Raw genomic sequence first — 24,045 nt, forward strand, 5'->3', positions numbered from 1 at the left:
AGAGGGGGAAAAATAAAAATCTCTCAATTGAGCAAATATAGAAATTTATTCATTAAATCGCCTTTACATTTAAAATATCATAAATCACCACACAACATTCAATTCCATTAATCACCTAATTTAGTCAACAATACATGAGTTAAGCTGCATAATTTCACGAATTTATTTAATAAAGAACTATTACATGCTTTGGTTAAATTGTGGCTTAGATCGAACGGATCTTGGATGCAAAAATGGGAAAGACATCTGAAATACTCTGGCGAGCTTTCAGTATTGATTTTTTTAACATAACTGCTCATCTCTACGGGGAGCGCACCACCTTTTGGATCTATTGAGAACAAATCTTTCGATATTTCTGTTCCTAATAGTGGACAAACAACCTGAAATTAGAAGTTTGCACTTTAGAAAAGAGGGAAGTCCCTTGGCAGAAATCAAAATAAGGATCTCCTAATTTTTTGTCCCGTGAATCTGTGATCAGATTTTGGGACAATGAAAAAGGCAAAAATTATGATAAAGAACCATAGTTCTATAAAAAACAGTTACAATCACCATAAAAAATACTTACATGAAGTTTATAGTTAAAATTAGAATAAAACTCGAAAAACCCAATTAAAAGTTCAGTGATGTCCCCATCGAACATTTCAATATGCTTTTGAATTTCCTCCTTGGGTGTTACATAATCAATGGTTTCCCAGCCTGTAAACCAACATTCATAAGAGTTTAATTCGAATGAGGCAAAAAAAAAATCTCTAAATTTCCACATACCGATAATTGTGAAATTTATTTCATTCAATTTTTTTATAACTTGTACGGGTAGGAGTAATTTTTTCTTCTGCAGATAAAATATACCCAACATTGCCAGGGCGTAAGTTGTAATATTTTCATTTAGGCCGCAGAGATGAGACCATTTCTTCACCAAGAGAATGAGTTTTTGGGAAATTGGTTGCAGTTCAAAGCAATACCTGAAGATACAAACATAAAATCCTTAGAAACACTTCAACAATAAATTCTTAAGGAATTTACATGAAACAAAAAATAGTAGATTGAAAACAACAATGAATTCATTTCCCAGGAAAATAAAAGATTTCTGCAGATATAGTTAATAATTACCTCAAAAATTTCGTGTTTTCAACACTAAGTCCATGAACGAAAGATACGTCACAATCTAAGTTTGTGCTCTTGTGTTTCAACTGTATTATAGGTGTTCTGGCGGTCGGTCTGGAATTTATCTGAGTGAATTCTTTTCGTTTCCTTATCAAATTCAGGACGTTTGTGATTATCAAGGTTTGGTTTTGTTCGTCCTGATTTTGACTGCCGTTGTACATGGAACCAGTGTCAATGAATATATCCAAATCGCTATGCTGAAAATTCGATATGAAGTATTTTAATTTCGACTTTAGATATAAGCAAATAGTATTAAAGGCAACAAGGAACGAATTGAAGCCGAAATTTTTCATTTGAATTTCTTCCAACGCGGCAAGAATGCAGGAGATCCTTTGTTTGAAAACATTACTTGTTAAAGAAACATGGAATCAAATATACAGTGTGTCAAATTGAAAAGGTAATACCTATAACACACTGCGCAAAAAAATTAACGCACATTCTGAAAATCTCAATTTTAATGAAAGTTAACTTTACATTGACTTTATAACTTATTTTTTATGTTCTCTCGGAAAGGTTTTGAACGAAACAAGACACATTAAATGGAAGAAAAATTCGATCGAGTGTAGAAAATCAAACGAAAGAAAAACTATAGATCACTAGAATTGATCGAGAACAACTGATTTTAGAATGGAGCCAATACTTTCGAAATCTGATAATATCATCTTTTTTTATTCCTGCTGGGAAAAAACATCTGTATTGAAGAAAACCGTTGAAAGTGGATAACATATGCATGCATAATTCTGATAAAAATAATTATCATTGGGAACACCTTCAGTTGTAGAATAAATTTGAGATTTCCATAATGTGCGTTAATTTTTCTGAGCAGTGTATTTATTATACAGGGTGTTTACCCTGTACAACCGCAGTGGTCTTACCAAATTAAATTCAATTTTTGTTAAATAATTGCGCTTCTCACAAAGAGGACGTTGATTAATATAAAAATCGATTCTTTATATGCATTAATTAAGTATACACTTCAATAAGAAAACCCTCAAAAAATATTTGAATTACTCACACTTCCTCCCAAGCCTGATATTCTTGAACCGAAAGGGTAGGCTTTGCAGAACTTATATTTACTCTCTAGAGCATTTTCTAAATCTTCACAGCACTTGGCGACAAGGTCAGTTCTTGAAACTACATCTTCTGCGTCATCCCATAATACTTTCGCATTTTCCTCTATTGCTTTTTTGGAACTGAAAAACTCCTTCGTCTCTTTGTTCAATGTTACAGCTGAAATAAAATTATTATTATTATTATTTGAATCTGATATTTGACACAGGTATCTTGAAAGTATATTTTTGAAAGATCTTTTTTATTTACTATAAATTCAATTTCATTGTAAACCATTTACATCGAAATCTTTCCGTCCTTCTTATAGGATTACTCTGTTTGTGTTTCTCTAAAGACTCAGAATCTCCAAATAAAACTAGTTTGCAAGTTGAACATTCATATTCAACAGGTTTATCTTGTTTTTTACATTCCGCTGCCTCCTTATGCCTGAAAAATAATGAAATAAGCGCATCTGCTTGTGAAGAACTAAAAATATGTTTATTATTATATGTATTATTATAGGAGAGGACCGTTAATGTAAAATCTGATGTATTAAAGTTTTCTGAGGAGGAATCACAAATTTGACAGATTTTGAATATATTGGCTCCATTCTAAAATCAGTTGTTCTCGATCAATTCTAGAGATCAATAGTTTTTCTTTCGTTTGATTTTCTACACTCGATCGCTATGCAACGCGAAACACGCAATTTGACCCAAGAGGAATGTGCCCAAGCGGTAGTTTTGCGAGAAGAAGGGTGGACATACACAAGAATTGCAGAAAGGTTTGGAGTTTCCCATACAAGTGTGTCCAGAATGTTGCAGCATTCAGGGAGACAGGTATGAATGTCCGAAGACCAGGACAGGGTAGACCACGGGTAACAACGGCCATTCAAGAACGTTACTTGAGATTTTCTTCGTTGAGACAACGGTTTGCAACCGCTCGCCTCCTTCAAATTCAGCTTGAGCAAACTCATGAGGTGCAAATTAGCACTCAGACAATAAGAAATCGCCTCAGAGAATATGATTTAAGGCCTCGTGTCGCGGCAAGAGGCCCAGCTCTTACCCCAGCCCATCGAAGGGCGCGTTTGGATTTTGAGAGCATATCCATTGGGAAGAGGCCGATTGGGAAAGAGTTCCCTTCACAGATGAGTCTAGATTCTGCCTCTACCAATGTGATCGACGTTCCCTTGTATACAGGCGTCCACATGAAAATTATGCTCAGTGCAATTTCCTGAATACTACTGGTTTCGGGGGAGGATCGATTATGGTATGGGGTGGAATATCTTTGAATGCTCGCACAGACCTAGTGGTCGTTGATAATGGAGCTATGAATGTTGATAAGTATATAAGGAACATTCTTGAAGAGCATGTAGTGCCATTTGCCCCATACATTGGTGAAAATTTCATTTTTATGGACGATAATGCCAGACCCCATCGTGCGCGCATCGTTCAGGTGTACCTTGAAGAGGTTGAAGTCTTTCGAATGGAATGGCCAGCAAGAAATCCAGATCTGAATCCGATTGAGCAGGTTTGGGACAACCTCAATAGAAGACTGAGAAGTTCAGAAAATCATCCAGCTACTCTTAATGACTTAGGAATCCAACTCGGAGAAATCTGGGAAGGATTAGATCAGAACATTTTAAGATCACTCATTTTGAGTATGAACCGTTGTTGCCGAGCTGTAATTAACGCAAGGGGTGGAAATACCAAGTATTAAATCACTTATCAGCATTTCAGTATTTTGAAAATTGTTCATTTCTCTTCTTTCACATAAGATTCGGTGAAATCCTGAATTTTTTCTTCCATTTAATGTGTCTTGTTTCGTTCAAAACCTTCCCGAGAGAACATAAAAAATAAGTTATAAAGTCAATGTAGAGTTCCTTAAAATTGAGATTTTCAGAATGTGCGTTAATTTTTTTGCGCAGTGTAGAAAAGCTTCCTTCTAATACAGCACAATTTAATTGAAAAAGTGGAATATAGCACCTTTTATACTCGTCATTGAAATGAAGAATCCATGTGATCTCATCATGGCATCTTTTATCGCAAATGTCACAGTGATAGGCATAGTTAAGAGTTGGAGTCTTCGTCAAAACTAAATGAGAGGGCTGGACTAGGTGTAGCCTGATACTCTTCCAGCTGAAGATGTTAGTCCCCTTGTCGCAAATGTTGCATGAAACTGAGTAATTCATTGGTCGCAAATACTTCAAATGCTTACTGAATCTCCCTGGCAGTTTGTTCATCAAAGCTGGGTCAGAGTCATCAGTTGATTTAACTATGTTATGTACCTTATTGTTAACATTACCTGTGAAAGAAGGGATATGAAAATACAAAAACTTCTTGTAATAAAAAAGGAGAAAAAGTATTTGCATATCGCTCAAATTGAAGAAGAAATTACATATAATTCTTGTACAGCATCTGTTTAGTCTCTTATTCAGATCCATCAATATAGATGTACTTTTTTGATGTATTAAAGATCCCAAAGGGGGCAAAGTACCCTCTGGCCCTTCCCTGCATATGCCCATATTTGACGAAACACATTCTTGCAGAAAGTCAGGCTCATTTTAGGCTACCTTTCGAATCTACTGCGTGTCATCAGTGAAAATGAAGGTTATACTCACGTTTTGGCTTCTCAACCTCCTCTGATTCGTTGACAGCCTGCGGTTCTTCAAACTTAACTCCATAACCCTCAACATGTTTCCTCAAAAAGTAGAAGAGCGAATGCATTTTACTTTCACGACTCAGCCTAATTAATTTTCTGCTATGAAGTTTACTCATTATATGAGCTTGCACATCTCCACATCTAACATATTTTAAACACACAACACATTTTAAAAGGTACCCTTCATCATCAGTAGCAAAGTATATTTGATGGCTCTGAAATTCTCTGTCTAATCTCAAGAAAGTATCGTGGTAATTTCTGATGATATCTCCCATTTTAGATGTTGCATTTGAATGTCTACTTCCTGAAGTATGGCTAACTATGCAAGAGGGAGCATTTTGACCAAGCAATTCACAGCAACATGTCAAACACACTGTACGATCTGGACCTGTCCTTTGCAGAATGGGATCTCCTTCCAAATCAAATTTTCGGTAAAATTTAGGATACAGCAGTGATTCTTCTTGTTTAGAATATCTTGATTGAAATTCAAAACGAAATTTGTACACATCAGATTGCAATGTATTGGAATAATCTAATGTTGGAGGGGAGAACATTTTATAATTGTTCATAAGCATTGTAGGATTCTCCCTTTTGTTGTCAAGTATGTCCATGTTATGGTTGGTATTAAACTCAGAATCTTCTCTATTATCGTCAGTGCTTCTGAGAGGACTTGATGGATACCAAGAACGAGACTTGAAGGAAGGATTATGCAAGTTCTGGATTAGATCACTATTTAAGCTGGGTGATGAATTCAAATCATGTTCATCAGTAGATAAAATACCAGAAGATGTACCAGCAACGTCTGCTTTCTCATATTCTTCTAAAGAATGAACATTATCTTTAAAACCCATTACGTCAGAGGAACTTTCTGAATTAGTATCACTATCAGTACTACTTATATTCTCTTCTTTAGTGTCCATTTCTTGTAGAATTGCTTCGTTAATTGAAGATTCAGAATGTGAATGACTTTTCAAATAAATACTTTTGTCCACTTCGTCTTTTGCATTTATTACCTCCTCAAAACTATTCTCTTTAACACATGAGTTTGAATGACAATGGCTTGCTAGGCACTCCCAAATATCTTCAAGAGGCTCTAGAATTATTTTACTCGAACAAATCTCACACAGAAATTCTTGTCTTTGAGTTGAAGGGGGCATATTCAAAATGGAAATGGAATAAGATAACTGTTTTTTCAACTGCATCAAAAGGAATAATAGCTCGCTTCTCTCCTTTCTGGTAGAGTTGACAGTGAAATCTTGTTGGATATTGTTTAACCATTTGAAAAAATCAACAATATGTTTTTTTATTTTACCATCTCTTTTGTAATCTTTAGAGCTACTTGCTACCATAATTTTATTGGGATTTTCCATCTTTCACTGCAACTGGAAATCTACTACATACACAGTAATTAAGAATAATCACTAAAATAAGAATATTATATTTTTCCTAAAACCATTATCTTTACAAAATAAAATCCAGTTATCCAATTTCCTGATAAAAAAATTTTGACCAAAATATTTGAAGCTCGGTGGACCACAACCAAAGAGTAATATTTGTTCTTTGAAGAGAAAAAAATTGTCTGTAGTTTGTCCACGATTCTGTGCTTGTAAAATTTTTTGTTCTATGGCTGCAACCAACATCAACATAACCTCAACTCAAATAAAAAACCAAAATATTATGCTAACTTCTACTCTGTAATCTGTGGCTAACTTGAACTTGTTGATTCACTGATGTGGGAATAATGTATTTATTTAATTCATTGAGAAATTGTTACACAAATGGGAGAATTCCTCTTTCGTTGTCATATTTCAGATCAGATTTAACCTTAAGAGCTCTCTGTAGTCAACATGTAGAATCCGAACAAAAACCACCTAGAAAGAAAACCATACCTATTCCTAAAATAACATTGATATCGGATTCAATGGTGAGCATTACTACTCTTGAGGAAGCAAAGAAACTTTCGAAACGTAGGGACTTGAAATTGGTTAAGATTGTTGATATGGACGTTAAAACCCAGAGACCCACATACAAATTGATGACAGGTACTGAGTACCATGAGGAGGAACTGAAGCAGAGGGAAGCTCGAAAAAAACAGAAAAATAACAGTTTTATAAAAGGGGAAAAACTGTTGTTTTTGAAAGATAGCATTAATGATCACGATTTAGAAATACATTGCAAGAAAATATTGAAATGGATAGCAAAATCCCTACAAGTTAATGTTGTAATAAATGGTACTTCCAGCAATGATAAACTTGTGAGTGAAAATGTTGTTAATAATCATGAAGCTTTATTAGCACCTGAAAATATAAGTAAATTTTTCCATAAAGGAAGGTTCCAAAATCACATTAATAGGCAAAAACCATTGTATGATTTCATAATTTAAAAAAAAAGACTCGCCCTGCATAAAAATTGTGCCCTATTTATTTTCCTTCAAGTGTAAAGCATGTTTGCAACAGCCGAGAATTTTCTAGAGAATTTACTCGAAAATTCATGCACCGTGAATTATTTACCTTTACATACGCACTTTCGGTAGAATTCTCTGTTCAGTTGCATACAAAATAATCTCTGCCGCTTTCTTGCAAGAATTTTGTAGAGAATTCTCTAGAGCTGTTGCAAACAGGCTTAAGAACAAATCACGAGTGGCATATGATTCACATATAAGTGCATCATGTATCAAATCAATGTATCATAGACTGTATGACATTGATAGAGCTGATCTGTTACATATTTTTTTCTTTCCAGGAAAAAATATACAGTTTCATAGAACAACAAATTGGCAATGAAGGTAGATTATTGCAGAAAACATTGAAGGGTACAGATTTAAAATTCCATATCATACCTCCTAAGAAGGAAAAGAAAGATGAATTGTGACTAGAGAAACCCTTTATATTTATTTGGTCAATATTGTTTATTTTCATCCTCATCAAATATACTGTTTATTACGTATTAGTGTGCAGATGACCTACATTATATTGTCAAGCTAGTCTACCATGTTTATATCTGTTGATTATGGATTTCTTTTGTATAAAATTAAATAGTTATTGATTTATAAATTTTCTGTCTCCTGCTTCTGTCCAGAACTCCGTGGTGTAATATTTTTTTTTTCCTTTTTGTCTGAGACATGAAGGTTCCAATCAAAAAAAAAAATTGAAAAAACTCTATTTCCAAAGCCTTCTGACTCACACTATTTCAATGAAATAAAAAAATTAACTGAAAGAGCTTTGAGGCTGGGACGTTCGATAAAAGGGTCAGTTAAGACTTCGTCAAGACCGAACGGTTGCATCGAGGTCGATGAAATTTCGAGATTTATTACGAGAAGAGTTGCTGTTTTAGAATATGTATTGCATTAAAATCTACGACAATTTTTCTGGAAGATACGCGTGTCGAAAGCCGATCTTCTTAAAACTCCCAAAAAGTTGGTGTCAGTTAAAACTTCGTCAAGACCGAACAGTTGCATCGAGGTAAATGAAATTTCGAGATTTATTACGAGAAGAGTTGCTCTTTAAGCCAAGTTAATTTCGTGAGATTCTAAAATCATTGAAAGCAGAAATAGGGGTACTTAGCTCTCTCATACAAAGGCATTCTGAAAACCCTAACTCTCCTAGAAGTTTGACTTCATTTCCGAAACTATGAGGTTTTCGTGTGAGAACATGATACATCATTAGATGCGTATTGAGATTTTCTCTGAGAGAACCGAATAAAAAGAAGGGTATCTCACTTGAAAAAATCAAGTTTTTGCCGTTTCAGTATGGGTGTTTCCTAATTGAATGTCAATATTTATGGGGGTGATTTTTGGGCACATTTTAAGAAAACGCCACTGACATGAGCAAATTGGGTCTCTTGAATTTTTTTAGTCCGACTCACGGTTTTCACCTAAAAAAATAAAATTCACGTATGTCTCTGCATGGTGATATTGTCATATGTATGTATTAAGGATATTGTTATGATTATGCAGAGAAACGGTTTTTATTTTTTTAAGCGGAAACCGTGAATCGGATTGAAAAAAGTCAAGTGATCAACTTTGATAAGAAATGATTGGGAATTTCAAAAATAATTTTTATTTCAGGAAAAATCTGTGGCGTACCGTCAATGTCTGCCAAAATAGGTAGGTCAAATTACGTACGAACGCCACTGGTGGAAATGAAGAAAAAGTGATACATTAAAAAATACCTCTTGATTCATAGTATACATGTATGACAAATTTCATTGAAATTTGAAGTGGAATTGTAGATATTGATAATAAATGATTTATTTTTGAAAACTTTACCACCTTGTATCTCAAGAGGTGGGACGTTTAGGACGCACGTTCATATGAAGTTTTTTTTCTTAAAATGGGCCCAAAAATCAGACCCATAAATATTGACATTCAATTAGAAAACACCCTGTGTATAGAGTTGCAAGACTTGTGTATCACAAACCACATTTCTCTACACGAAATACATGCTCAGGATCTTAAAATGCCACCCGCATCTTCTAGTTAGGTTTATTCTGAAGGGAATTTTGTTTTTCTAGGGATGGGACAGCTCATTATGAGAACTTAAAATCACTTTATGTGTTTATCAGTTCCAAATCGGAAAAAATGAATAGGAAAAAGGTGTTTCTTTTGACCTCAAGAATCTACTGTTGAAATATCTTTACGAGTCAAGGACTCACCCTATATATCCTGTCATAACTTTTTTCACTTTGGAGTGCCGAATTCAAAAATTATCGTAATGGAGAAAGCCGTTTATGAAGGTTCCAACCTGATTAATTTGTTCTCGAAAATGTATATATGCAGAGGGTGACAATTTTCAGCTGCAACAGATGAACCATTTTTTCTCAGTACGTGCCTGCAATCGTATGAGGTCCTTAGTGTCGATGACCTGCACAAAATTTGATTGAAAAATAATAAGAGAAACAGAAACAAACAGAAGTTATCGACAAGTGAATTTTCAGGCAGAAAAACCTTAATCACATCCTGTATCTCCATAACCAGTTGCGGATTCTGATTCCACGAGAAAAGTTGCCGGACACCCTGTAATATACAGGGTGTCCAGCCGATGAGTACCAGTTTTCAACTTCATATTAATATTGGTTATGAATTTAAACAAGCGCGCAAAAGTTCGTGACTTTATCCATTGCTTTTCTCATTCATCGTTTTATTGGCCTTTTAATTCAGCAAATTTGTGTGTCGCACCCTGTATGTGGCAGGATATCAATTCAAGCAGTGGGAAATTTAAAAAGTTTCTCCAACTGAGAACGTCTTTCTGCAGGTGAGCCGCTTCGATATATAAATTCATTAGCCCCTGTGTTCCATACACACTTTTTCACTTCTTCTTGGTTGGACGGATGATTCCCAATAATTGTTATGATTCGGAAACGACGCCGTGGACGCTTGGCGTCCATTCGCACAGGCGCAAATTTCAAGGCACACGTGATGCGATTTTCTCGATACAACAAAAGTTTCTCAGTTCCTTGGCCGCTTCTGTTTGCAAAAGTTTACGCGGAATTTCGGGCAAGGCGCGTATTAAAAAGTGAAAACAAGAACGGTATAAAAAATTCGCTTTTGAATGAATCTTTTTCGGGGCTAATAATTTTATCGCGACATCGGTTAACATCTCATTGCCCTGCTGGTATCTAAAAATAATTTCACGAAAGATGTGTTCTGACGTCCGAAACTTGATTTTCTTCGCCGAAGAAATTTATTTGTGCTTCGTCAACAAACATTGAGGATTTGGTAATATTTTCGGGGTTATTAAATCGCCCTCAGATCGATCGAAGTTTTATTTTTGGGATTTCTTGAGCGATACTGGCGTTCAAAGTAGTTTACTCTGAGTAATATCTAAATTTAAAACTTTCATGGAAGGCTCCAATTCAAGTTTAGGTAGGTACAGATTGCGCTTTCAGTGATGGAAAATTATCCACGAATATCAATGAAATTAAATGAAAATTTATCTTGTGATTGCATTTATAATGTTGTTGATTTTTCTGTTTATGTATTATTTTCAGAATGTTGGGTTTTCTGAAATTATAAATTATGTATAAAACATGAAATATCAATTTATTGGGTTGAAAATATTGATTGACAAAGGTAAAATACTTAAAGCATCGCACATCATATTGGTATAGGTAGAATGTTGCGCTTGAAATTCTCTTCTATAAATATAACAATTATTTCAGTCAATAATAAAGTGAGCATAATATATTGAACTTTCAAACTCCTGATAAATTTCTTGATAGTAACATCATATTCTAGGAAAATTTATGATTAAACTCAATTTAACCATACCTTTTAATATTTTTTAGATAGATATCCATAATGATATAACTTCAATTCAACGTCTTCTGTTATTACTCAATGAGAGTTTGAACAGTTTCATTATCTTGGTTAATATGGAAAGCAGCAGGTTAAAATTTTTAATTTCCATAAAAATTCTAGACCAACTAAATTTCACAGTTCACCTTTTAAGACATGTACACACTACCTAAACTTTTTTAGTGGAAATTTGATTCAATAATGGAGCAAAAAAGGGATTTTATGATTTTCACTAACATGAGTACTTTAACCACGACACGTGATTTACTATCCCAGTGTAGCGTCTTCAGGTAAACTCCTTCGATATACGGTTATCTACTATACGACAACTGTCTACCCAGCTCGTAACAGAAATCGCCTCATTTTAAGGACTGGAAATCCAACCTTCCAAACCTAATTTGTTTCATATCATTCATATCAATTTTACCGCAAAATGCTCGATATTTTATGTCAAGGTTTTGATTTGAAGTTTGTTTTATATTGAAAAAAAAAAACCTAAGGGCATTTCAATGATATGTAGCATTTTTATTTATTTTTAGGTTTATATATTTTTTTAATCAAGAATACTTAGTCTTTTTGTTATATTAATCTACAAAAAACCTATTTTTGAAGATATTTTGTGGTTGAAATATTCAATTTAAATTACTTTGATATCTTACTAAGAGGGTATTGTCAAAACAATACAATTTTAAATTCGAATTTTTCCAAAATATGATTTCTTATTTACAATTAAATATAGTACAACAAAAAAAAACATTCTATATCCTCGATTCTATCGATATCTGTCTTGCAGAGAACAATTCTTTACCTATATGGGTAAAAAAAATCTTTTGATGTAATGAAATCCTGGAATTCACAAGAAAAAACTTATACTTAGATAAAATAACTAGATTTTCCATAGATTGTTCATCTAGAACTTCTTAATTTTTGAAATTTCGGAAGATCCAGGGAGAAAAACAATTTTCCTCGCCTCCCTTACTGTGAATCATCTTCTCTTTTCCTGGAATAGGTAAATCTAGTCCTTCGCGTGAGTCATAGACGCCCTGCGCCGTCTAGCGCCGCGACGGGCGTCGTACACTCTCCCGTATCATATTTATTACGTCTGTCATTGCACGATCCTATATTCGCTCCAGTTCACTTCCGACTTCTAATGATGATCTAACAAGTGAATCAAAGATGATTAAAAATAGCCACCTATGTTACTGATACCTTCATTATACATCTTATGTATATCTGCGAATTACTGCTGTTTTTCGAAGAATGAAAATGATGGTGAAGCTCACTTATTCATCTGGAGTGGTAAACGAGAGAAGTCGCATACGAATTAATGGTTCATTATATTATTTTAGAAAGGTTCAAAAGATTTCAATGAAAAATTGAAGCTTCAGTATAAAGATTTTTCTTGTGTCCACTGAATGTCGCCCTCAGAAAATGAATGATTCGTTACGTTTGTTTTCCCAATTTCAAACTCTCAAAATTGATCAATTAAAGGTATAACCTCTGGTAGAGTCAGCATCAGGTAGCAATCGATTTTGGCGCAGAAAAAATATCACGAACAAAAATGGTACACATCGATAAAAAAACCGCAGTCAAAATCAATTATAAATGTAAAAATAAATGTCGAAATGTTCTTCAGCAATTATCCCCTAGATGGGCGTCAAATTTCAAAGTGAAAGTTATTTTAGATTTTTTCTTCCGTAAATATATGGTTCACCAAGTTTTCATCGTAGTTTGCAGAGTGAGTAAAAAGTAGCGTACAAAATTCGTATCTTCGATATTTTCCTGCTGTTTTTTGAATAAATGCTCGAATTAACAGGTCCATTTTTATTTCAAACTTGTATATATTGTCCAGCCATAGAGAGGGGATATATTAATTGGAAATAAAATAAGAGATAACAAAAAGTTAGAAAGAATATAGTACGAAAAATTAAAAAAGTTTTTATTTTTAATTTTTTTTACTTTTTTTATTTGAAGTGAACATCGACCTATTTATTGAAGTGCTTTTTTGTGAACAACTTTTTTTGTTTTGTCAGTTGCTTAAACGAATGAAGTTGAGGTTTTGTCAACACAAGAACAGGTTACATTAAGGCGTTTCAAAAAAAAATTATTCTTTCTCGGAAACACGCACAAAAGTTTCGTTTAAATGCCAAAATAGGCCTCCGAAAATATGAGCCCTCAAGATTAATGTTTAGGTTTCCGCATCGCACTTTTCGATTTCCCATAAGAATAATACAGGAAAAAAAATTTCTTCTGATTTTTATAACTAATGAACGATAAATTGCATTACAGCAATCCTTTCTATATTTTGTAGAGAATTTAACGCTCTGCAAAAAAGGTCATTTTTCGATAAATGGACTAGGTCGAAAGTTATTCAAGATCAATGTTTAATTTACCCCTAATTTAGCCGTTATCTTTATAATACTCTCAAATTTATAGGTTTACAGGTTTTGAAATAAACTGAAAGTTTATCACTAAATTCTTAGAGTTAAAAAAATTATTCCAATTGAACAATTGATGCTAATTTTCAAAAACCTGAATTTTCTAATTTAGAGTTAACTGTCATTGATAATTCGTTTTAAGTACCCGCCTGTCTCTATATTTACTATATATAATAGAAAATAATGGTTAACAGCCTTCAGAGGTCCAATTTATATTTTGTAGAATGTTTTGGTATTATATTTTCTAAAAACAAAATATTTTGGCTAATCATTCAGAAAAACGGCTAAATTAAGGATGAATAATAAACTTTGACCTTGAATAGCTTTCGACTGAGTTCATTTATCGAAAAATGACTAAAGACATTTTTGTAGAGCGTAAAATTCTCTACAATATATAGAAAGGATATTGCAGTGCAATTTATCGTTCATTAGTTATTAAAAATCAGAAGAAAAAAAATTGTTTTTCCTGTATTATTCTTATAGGAAATCGAAAAGTGCGATGCGGACAACCTAATCATTAATATTAAGGGCTCATATTTTCAGAGGCCCATTCTGGCATTCAAACGAAACGGTTGAGCGTGGTTCCGGGAAACAATAATTTTTTTTTTCGAAACGCCCTAAGGTTACATACAATTGACCATGTGAAAAGCATGGATTTTCGAGATTAAGGCTGCAAACACTCAATTTACTCAACTTATTGTCATTGCGAATGAAAGTCTCATTGATAATTGCAGGGCGGAAACTAATTATCTATATTTAACGTAAATGAAACTTACAAAACTTATACCGTCTAACCGAAATTTAATAAAGTGAATAGAAAAGTGCAAAACACATTCGCGATGTGGACAAATAGTACTTGAAATTAATGCTGTAACAATGTGTGTAATTTAAAATAACAATTGACCTTTTCAAACATTTTTCTACAAAACAAAATCAAAGTTTTTTGCTGCGTTACTTTTCACTTCCTCTGTATTTGCCCAAATAAGTCTACGTATATATACCGAATCGATTAGACAAGGCAGGGGAGTGAAAATCAACAGGTGTGTTACTACGGATGCACTCCTAGCATATATAAATAGCTCCGTGGAAGCAACATCATCCCCGTTTGGTAATTTAGCTAATTTCGAACTCTTTAAATTCTATTTTATGCATGCAACGCATGGGGCGCCAGTTTTCTTGTCGCCGGCATATCGCATGACTACTTCCACTATTGTGGAAAGATTTGAGTACTGATACAACATTATGTACGTAGATAAGTTTTCGGGTTACCCTGAGAGGAATTCAAGCTGCCATATGCGAATCGCGATTGAAGAAAAAAAAATGGTTTAATTATGCTTTAATCTCGAATTTATCTGAGATATACAGGGGAAGCCAGAGAATACACGTTCCCCTTCATAACTATGTACGTAGTTCCAAAAATAGGGTCAAAAAGTTCTCCCATAAGTTTTAGTATTTGCATAAGGCTGTATTTTTGCAACTGGGCTGAAAACCAAGAAATGGTCAGGTCAGGTCAAGGATTTTAGGTGACCCCCATAGAATAAAGTACAGTGGAGCCAGATCAGGTGATCCGGGTGGCCAATCAATATGTACCCTTCCTCCAATCCAGACGTGAGAAAATTTTAATCTAAGAACTGACGTACCGGTTAAACAAAATGAGGTGGTGCAATCTTGTTGGAAACTGATATTTTGATGATCTTTTGCATTCTCCAATACTTGCACGAGGGCTGGATGAATAGCGTTCTCCAATAGATCTAAATAAATTTGTCCAGTGAGATTACCGAGTATAAAAAAGGGCCGATTGTGCGATTTCCATAAACACCCGCCCAAACATTTAATTTTTGGGGAAGCTGTGTTTGCACCTCACGAAATAATCTTGGATTTTCATCTGATCCATACCGACAGTTATGCCGGTTCACAATGCCGTTAAGGTAAAATGAAAACTCGTTCGAAAAACAGATATCGAACATGTAGTTTTTGATTATCGTTAATCTTTTCAATGAATACTTCATAGAACAGGAGTCGGCGATGGGGATCATACTCTTCAGTTCCTGAACCAATCTTATAAGGATGGAATTCATGTTCTTTGAGGATTCTCATGATTGTTGTGCGTGAAACACCAGATACATCGGACAATTTCCTAGTACGAAATGTCGCATCCATTGCTACATGACCTAAGACATCTACGTCCTTCGCTTCGTCTCTTTCATGCTCCCACTTTTGTTTCCGACTGAACCAGTAGCGTAATGAAGCCGCTGCTGTTCGCGCAGACTTGTTATTTCTAAAAATTCCACCCTCTACTACAAATTTACAGTCGCTTTGACACACTTTTGTCACGTTCTCAAAAATTCACGATAGACTAAGGTAAATCAAAAACTTTATTGGACAAAAAATTAATACTGATATACTTCAGCGCACCGTGAAATTACAGAGAATCAAAAATCGATGTGTCCGAGCATTTTTTCTCGAAATAAAGTTCATTCCACATGTTATTTGTAATCTGTTTCGTTTCCAAAAGCCCACCCACCTGTGTAATAGGTACCCTTCGAAAAGGTAGTAATAATCGATCTCAAAATACATAAAAACTCCATTTCATGTTAGGATTGCCAATAGAAAACTCAACTACCTTCAAGGCCTCGTAGATGATACATATGCACTTGAAAATTTTAATTTTATGCTTCTCAGACCATTTTTCTCGAAAACCGTTAGGTTTAGAGCATTAGATTCAGAGTTTTGTTTTTGACACTGGGCTGCAAATTCGTATCTTGTGAAAAGTTACTCAACTAACTCCACACCCTTCAAAATCCACTATCTCCAGAGCCACATATTTTGCTAAATTGACATATAAGAAACAAGGAATCAACATCTACAATGCAGCAAAAATATATAAGACCATTTGTAGGCCATTGATTGAATATGCACACCCAATATACGCAAACTGCAAATCCAGAGCAATAAAAAATCTGCAAGTAGCAGAGACAACAGCCCTAAGAAAGATGACACGAATGCGACACCCAAACAATGTTCTCCATAATCTCTACCGAATCAACTCTTATACGAAAAGACAGGAATTGAACCAATAAATGAGAGAATCAAGAGACTCAATATAAAGTTTCATTCTAAACTGATAGAACAGCATGACATAATTATACAATACCACGACGATGGAACGAATAGGACTAAAAGAAAACATCCCACACAGACTCTTCTGAAAATGTTGAATAACAACTAAAGAATTATTGTACGATATTGTATTGTATTTTATATAAAAAAAAATGATAAATAAAACTGTAAATTTAAAAGGCTGAAGGACTCTAGGTCGATGGCCATTTGTTTAAAGACAATAAAGAACTGTTATATATATATATATATATATAAAATCCACTAAAAGAAACTGTAAGCAAATGACTTCATTTTGAAAGGCAATCAACATACAGGGTGTATTTGAAGGTGAGGCTTTTTTTTTTCAACAGAAGGTGATGAGCGTTTCACCAAAAATCACCCATACAAAAACTTTCAAAATGTCAAAATTGAAAAAAAATTTGAAATTGAATACTGAAATAATAGATCCTAATATAACCCTAGACCGTTTGTTAGCTGAATTATCGCAAAGCAGTGGGAAAAAACTTATCTCCTGCTGATTCGACCATGTAGTTTCGTTTAGGATATTGGCTCGTTCGATATTTACGTGGTAATGAAAATGGAAACTTAGGATTACCGATTTGTTCTCATTATTTTTCAGTAACTTACACGATTTTATGAAATGGCTCATTTCAATACAAACACACAGAAGTGACTTAGGACATAAGTGTAAAAAATAGAATAATACTTCAAAATCTCACCCATAAAATTCGTCGGAATTATTCACGAATTTTTTCACAATGGTCATCATGATCTTCCTGTTCGAACATTCCAACAATTATCGTAAAAATGGGAAGCACCATAGCACTTTTACAACATAACTAACAAAAGCACTTTCAAGAAACTGCCCCGATTTTCTACATTTGTGTTTCACCCTAAATTGCACGATACAACAATTATGATTCGCTCAAGAGTGACCTGATGCATCTAATCCGATGAACTTGGTACTGAATCATCCATTGTCCAGCCATATGTTTATGTTTTGTTTCGTTTTTGCGATGCCGTAGTCGCCTTCCACAGTCCCGTACTTGAAATTCAATGAAATTTTATCGAACTTCTAGGGGTTGTAACTCAGCCATCTTGGATATTTTATGGACAATTTTTTGTTATAAACGACTTATTTTGATAAGTTCTGCCTTCTGTCAAAAAAAGCCTACCTTTGAAAACACCCTGTACAGATATAATTAAAATTCAAACAAAATATCTCTTTCACTTTCAATTTTATCAACGAAAACGTGAGAAATTTTGACATCCCTTATATAAGAAGGGGCGTATATTTGATCCAATCTTTTCCACAAAATGATTTCGGATAATGAATCACCTCCTGCATTTTTGGCGCGTTTTTATAATCTGAGATTCCTTTATTTTGAATCCGAACAACAAAACCAATACTTATCTTGAAGAAGAATTTCGGTCGAACGCCTCGTATATACAATGTCATAAATGCGATTGATAATTTTTTTTCCTCCGCAACAATCGCATGTTCCTAGCGAAATTCACACGTTGGTTCTCATCGTTGTTGTGTGTTATTATTAATTTGTGTTATTCACAATGACAGTATTAAGAGAATTATTTCTTTTAGTTGACGCCGCTGCGGTCTCGAACATTTACGAGAACAGCCTAGATAGCAATCAGAGCTTCACCAATCATTCGACATGTAGAAAAGAATACGTGGAAATCGTTGAACAGCCAGCACCTAAAGCTTTAAGATTCAGATATGAATGCGAAGGAAGATCAGCGGGTTCGATACCGGGGATATCCAGCACTGCGGAAAATAAAACGTATCCGACGATACAGGTGGTTGGATACCATGGGAGGGCCGTTGTCGTTGTGTCTTGCGTTACCAGAGACGAACCCTACAGGTAGGTGAATTTTTTAATTTCAATTTTCGTTTTCGAATAAATACTGTGCCTGCTTTATTAGCCGCTTTTTATAAAAATATGAATATTATTACGAAAGAATGGATATATTAGTCTAGGCTCTCAGCCGAATTGTCGGCGACATCATTATATTGAGTGTGTGCAGGAATTAGGCCTTTGGCGTCTTTTTTTTCAATTCGCTCTTAGGTCCCGTCACGATACATTTTTAGCTTATTTTATAATGTGTTTATCTTGAAAATAACTGTTCGTTCGCAAAAAGTTTTCAGAAATCACTGAATACAAAATCTTCTAGGGAATTTTATGAAAATTCTAATGACGAGGAGAAGTTTGTTTATTGTGTAATAGCAAAAGATTTCACAAGAGAAAAAAAAGTATTAAAATAAGTAAAGTGCATAAAAAAAGCGTAATGGTTTTCTATTACAAAATGATGTTCACTCATTATACTTTATACATTATGCGGATTCAAGGAATTCTGGAGTTCAATTATGAAGGAAACTTCAACTTACGTTGTAGATTATAATAACTCAATATCGACAAAACCAAAATCCTGGTAAGTCCGCCAAAAAGCTTTCAAACAGATATCAGCCTGGAGAATGAAACTCTAGAACAGGTCGAGCAGTTCAAATACTTCGTAAGCTTCATAAATACTAGGGCTAACCTAGACACGGAAATACAAAACCGTATCAATTCGGCATCACGGGCATTCTGGAAGCTAAAGGACAGAGTATTTCAAAATCACGACTTCAATCTGAAGACCAAGACAGCTGTTTACAAAGCAGTGGTCCTCCAACGCTTCTTTACGGAAGCGAAAGCTGGAAGCCCTACAGGCGACATATTAAACAGCTTGAACAAACGCACAACGTCATCTAAGACAGATAATGCACATCAGATGGTTTCACAAAGTTTCGAATGCAGAAGTCTTGCAACGCGCGAGTTGTACAACAATTGAGACTCAAGTAACGTAGTAAGGTTTTATTGCTTTCCTCAAAGCCAAAAAATAGGAGAACTGAAATAATTTGAGCTGGCATTAACTGATAATATTCAAAATTGGCCATTTTTCATTTTAAGCATATTTTTGTCAAAGGTGTTCTTTAACGTAAATTGAATGAATAAAAATATTACGATGTTCCCGAAATGATAATTGATATTTTTTTCAGACCCCATCCTCACAATTTGGTAGGTCGAGAGGGGTGTAAGAAGGGAGTTTGTACCTTAGAAATACCACCAGATACCATGAGTGTTTCATTCTCCAATCTCGGCATTCAATGTGTCAAAAAGAAGGATATTGAATCATCTCTCAAGACAAGAGAGGAGATTAGAGTTGATCCATTCAGAAGTGAGTAAAACATCCAGTACTTACAAGCCTATTTCCGTGATGCCTGATGATGGCACGATATCTTACCTAAATTTTGTACACTGTAAAGGGATTAAATAATAAGAAGAGAAAATCTTCTTCATTGAAATACCTAAAGGATGATTCATACAAAAAGCTACAAATCAATAATTATTTCAGCTGGATTCAGTCACAGGCATCATCCCACTTCAATCGACCTGAACGCAGTGAGATTATGCTTTCAAGTTTTCCTGGAGGGTGACAAGAAAGGAAAATTTACCGTTCCTCTTCCCCCAGTTGTTAGCGAACCCATATTGGACAAGAAAGCTTCAGCTGATCTGGTTATTGTGAAGTTGTCTGACTGCAACAGTCACGTGGACGGAGGAAGGAAAGATATCATTCTTCTCTGTGAAAAAGTAAGTAAACAGTCCTCTAATAATCAATGATTACCGGCATCATAAAATACTATATTATTCTTCCAAGCGAATTAAAGCCATAATATGCGAGTAGAATACCGTACATTATCCACTATGTGAAAAAATTACGAGTATTTCTGAAATATCTCACCTCATTTCCAATCATATCTCTATTCATTTCTATATCACAATACTCGGCAACATTTCAATATTGCTATACAGGGTGGAGTCTTTAACTCGTACAAATATTTCAACAGTAGATTCTAGAGGTCAAAAGAAACACTTTTTTCCTATACAATTTTTTCCGATTCAGATGGAATGTTGAACAGACTTGCGTTCAGCCAAAGTATCCAATTTTTGAAGTTTCACGGATACTTTTTTATCATCAAATTACTCGAAAACGGCGCATTATCCAAGCAAATATGAAGAATACTTTTATTTTACAAAACGTTAAAATATTCATTAGATAGCGTCCAACTTAGTTTCAAGAGTTGGATTCTTTGAATTTTCGGTATTTTTATGGTACGTAATGGTCCTAATGAGAAAACTGGAAGACGTGGGTGATATTTTGTGTTCGAAGAAGATTCATCAAAGAAATGAAAAACTATATTCCGAAATTTATTTCATTCGATAAAACCGTTTATGAGATAGAACTAAAAATAAAAAATGTTTATGGTTTTTCAACAGCTTGTATCTTTTAAACCGAGCCGATTCGGAAAAAAAGTGTTTCTTTTGACTTCAAGAATCTATTGTTAAAATATTTGTTCGAGTCAAAAACTCACCCTGTGTAGCAATAATATATATCTATGCTGAGAGCCTGGGACTGTGATTCTGATCAAGAAGTTTGATAGATCAGTGAATAATAATAATAATAAAAATAATATTAATGTTTATTGAGTAAAGAAAAACAACAATAGGCCATAACAGACAACAAAGAATTCAAAAATTTAATAAAAACTGAATGACCACCTAAAGTGCCAGGCACTTATTGTGCGTGGTGAATATATACATTTTTTAAATATTTACGTGTGGGTTGATCATTACAACCATTACATACCTTTATGAAAGTAAGTACCTACTCTATTGTTTGCTGGCCTCGGCTACGTCCCGATCCTTGAACTACAGACTTGATGGTACTTTGACTGATATCCATATCGCTATCACTATCTATTCTTGATTATTTTGAACGATTATTTTCTGAGCACGTTCTTGATTTACTACGAAATCTAGCTAATTCCGTAAGGAGTTAATTTGACAACAACAAATAGTAGTGTTTTTATTAAATTGTGGTTTCATGAGAATAAATCGCCGCTTTTGTAGCGTGCCATATCATGGTGACGAACAGCGGACGAAAAGAGTTTGCGGACAAAAAGTGTCTGCGGACGAAAAAACTTATTTTTTGTTTAGGTCGACAAAAAAAAAATTGTACTTATGTAGTGGTTTGAAACTGCACACGCGTATCCCTCCGAAAAAATAGGAAACATGAGTAAAGCAACCAAACCAATATTTTATATTGGCATTTTCCACGAGAATTGATCGATAATAATCATTATGCAATTTATAATAGTTTTTTTAATGAAACTTTACCTTTTGAAATAATATAAAAAATTATCAAATTTCCTTTGTAAGGGTCTATTGGCCCAAATTTCTCTAAATACATTCAGATTGTTAGAAGTTTCTGAAATTTATGCAGTACATTAACTGAAGTAAGCTATTTCCTTGCAGTAAAGAAGAGGAGATCATGAACCGACAAATACTGAATCATTGCTATTTTTCAGGTAGCCAAGGAAGATATTCAGATAAGATTTTTCGAAGAAAAAGACGGAAAAACCGTCTGGGAGGCATACGGAGATTTCCAATCGAACCAAGTTCACAAACAGACTTCTATATGGTTCAGAGCGCCTAAATATCGCACGTTAGAGGTAACGGAGCCCGTCAAGGCGTTCATCCAGTTGAAACGTCCGTCAGATGGCGCCACTAGCGAACCATTACCCTTCGAATTCCTACCGTTAGACGCGGGCAGACCTTCGTACTGGACCTTAGGAAGAAATTTCATGAAGACCAGGAATTCCCATTTGTACAGCACGCTCTTGAGTAAGAACACAATAAACCTCATGAAGTGGAATCCGGAAGAGAACAAATTGACGCCGGAAATAATTCCGAGTGATAAACTACCCGCAGAACAAGAAGTTCCTCAATTATTCGAAGAAGTGATCAAAACGGCTGAGACAAACGTTAACGAATTCGTAGTCGATGAAGAAAAAGATACAACATTGTTATTGGATACTGTTATGGTAGAAACTAATAACAATGAGATTACCGTGAACAATAACGAGAGTGGCATCATTGGAACGAACGTAAGCGATGAAATATCTTGGAAAATACCGCCCAACGAAGATTCCGAGGAAAAATCATTCAATCGGTTGATTGACGAAGTTGCAGAATTGGACGAAATTTATTCCGCAACTCAAAGCAACAAGAATAACTTCGTTACTGGAGGAGATGCGCAAGTGATGGAAATCGATACGGTGAACAACAATTTCGATGATTCCAAAACTTACTCCAGTTTACAAATGGCCTTCAAGACGCCCTTGAACATCGCTTATAGACCAACGGAAGACAAACCTCAGTATATATTCTCGACGATAACAGAAGAGAAAAATACGGAAAAACAATTGACTAAAAGAGAGTCCCCGATTGAGAAACTGCCCCCACTACCACCTAAACGTCAAAAGAAGGTAGAAACTTACATAGGGGAGGAGAGTGAAGAAGAGAAAAGATTGAGAGAGGCTCTTTTACACCCTAAGCCAACCATTTTGAGATCGAGGTCGTTCAGTTCACAACCTGAAAGACTGAGTGGGGACTTGAAATATCTTGGAAGCACTTCAACACTGCCTAATCCGAAAAAGAAGAGTTTCTTTTCGAAATTGTTTGGACGCAAGAATAAAAATAAGAGTAATCAGGATTTATCTTCTACGTACAACAGTTCAAAATCCCTTCACACACAGCAAAACGACAAAAATTCGAAAATAACGTCGATGTCCGTCGAAAATATTCAAGCTACTCCAAGGTGTACACCTGCCCGAGAAATGCTGAAACCCAACGAAAATCAGACGCATGATGCCAATAATCCTCCTCAGGTTGAAGATATGGATTCTCTAGTTAAAAGAAGTATAGCTATTGACGATGAATCCCTTCATCTTTCCGGTGACGGGCTTGATTTAACGGAGGCCGAACATTACGCTTTATATACTGTAATGGCGCCCCATGCTACAGAGAGTGAATTCGACGAGATGTCATGTTATTACGCAGCAGTCGAAGGTGGAAAAATTTTAAGTTAAAATGTGCGAACTGTCCCTCGATGTTTTCACCGAACAAAAAACTGCGCTCAGTTTTTTCCGATTATTGTTGACGATTCGTTGTTTCCTTAACGCTTTACACGATTTTTATATATTTGATTGGGTATGACTGGATGGTGTTGAGAATTGTTGAGAAAAATATTGAAGTTTAGATAATGTTATACGAAGATTTGTATGTGGGTACTGATGAACCCTTATTATCAAGTTCTTATTATGTGTTGAAAATAATTTTGTTCTATATGACGTGTTGAATTTGTGTTTGTTCTTGTTTTGATATCCGAAGATTGCTTCTTGTAACATTTATTTATACAAAT

At 34.7% G+C, this 24,045-nt stretch overlaps 3 protein-coding genes across 4 annotated transcripts; 2 read left to right on the forward strand and 1 right to left on the reverse strand.

Annotated features, from left to right (window-relative positions):
- Positions 1-27: 27 nt before the first annotated feature.
- Positions 28-6,394, reverse strand: LOC123309186. The gene is made up of 8 exons (XM_044892159.1): positions 4,832-6,394; positions 4,197-4,515; positions 2,516-2,661; positions 2,180-2,394; positions 1,111-1,361; positions 766-962; positions 566-696; positions 28-380 (listed from the first exon to the last, which is right to left on the reverse strand). Exons 1-8 carry the CDS (start codon positions 6,240-6,242, stop codon positions 108-110), a joined length of 2,943 nt encoding a protein of 980 aa, XP_044748094.1. The 5' UTR covers positions 6,243-6,394; the 3' UTR covers positions 28-107.
- Positions 6,395-6,525: 131 nt separating this feature from the next.
- LOC123309187 lies at positions 6,526-7,925 on the forward strand. The gene is made up of 2 exons (XM_044892160.1): positions 6,526-7,126; positions 7,615-7,925. The coding sequence occupies exons 1-2, from the start codon at positions 6,614-6,616 to the stop codon at positions 7,741-7,743; spliced, it is 642 nt and encodes a 213-aa protein (XP_044748095.1). The 5' UTR covers positions 6,526-6,613; the 3' UTR covers positions 7,744-7,925.
- A 2,403-nt stretch (positions 7,926-10,328) lies between these two features.
- On the forward strand, positions 10,329-23,728 carry LOC123309097 (embryonic polarity protein dorsal-like). 2 transcript variants are annotated; one of them, XM_044891983.1, is made up of 5 exons: positions 10,329-10,735; positions 18,326-18,605; positions 19,781-19,959; positions 20,137-20,372; positions 22,151-23,728. In XM_044891983.1, the coding sequence occupies exons 1-5, from the start codon at positions 10,711-10,713 to the stop codon at positions 23,711-23,713; spliced, it is 2,283 nt and encodes a 760-aa protein (XP_044747918.1). In that variant the 5' UTR covers positions 10,329-10,710; the 3' UTR covers positions 23,714-23,728. The 2 variants fall into 2 exon arrangements, with proteins under 2 accessions (XP_044747918.1, XP_044747917.1); XM_044891982.1 differs by lacking the exon at positions 10,329-10,735 and having other exon boundaries at positions 18,203-18,605.
- Positions 23,729-24,045: the final 317 nt, after the last annotated feature.

Source organism: Coccinella septempunctata, chromosome 3 (genome assembly GCF_907165205.1).
Source record: "Coccinella septempunctata chromosome 3, icCocSept1.1, whole genome shotgun sequence".
Classification (NCBI taxonomy): domain Eukaryota; kingdom Metazoa; phylum Arthropoda; class Insecta; order Coleoptera; family Coccinellidae; genus Coccinella; species Coccinella septempunctata.

Coding starts and splice junctions, on each gene's coding strand:
- LOC123309186 (XM_044892159.1), bottom strand. CDS start 6,242: ATGGAAAATCCCAATAAAATTATGGTAGCAAGTAGCTCTAAAGATTAC. Junction 1,362..2,179: donor TATCAGGCTTGGGAGGAAGT/GTGAGTAATTCA, acceptor TCGAATTTTCAG/CATAGCGATTTGGATATATT. Junction 963..1,110: donor GAAAACACGAAATTTTTGAG/GTAATTATTAAC, acceptor TTGTATCTTCAG/GTATTGCTTTGAACTGCAAC.
- LOC123309097 (XM_044891982.1), top strand. CDS start 18,295: ATGACAGTATTAAGAGAATTATTTCTTTTAGTTGACGCCGCTGCGGTC. Junction 19,960..20,136: donor TAGAGTTGATCCATTCAGAA/GTGAGTAAAACA, acceptor TAATTATTTCAG/CTGGATTCAGTCACAGGCAT. Junction 20,373..22,150: donor TCATTCTTCTCTGTGAAAAA/GTAAGTAAACAG, acceptor GCTATTTTTCAG/GTAGCCAAGGAAGATATTCA.
- LOC123309187 (XM_044892160.1), top strand. CDS start 6,614: ATGTATTTATTTAATTCATTGAGAAATTGTTACACAAATGGGAGAATT. Junction 7,127..7,614: donor CTTCCAGCAATGATAAACTT/GTGAGTGAAAAT, acceptor TTTTCTTTCCAG/GAAAAAATATACAGTTTCAT.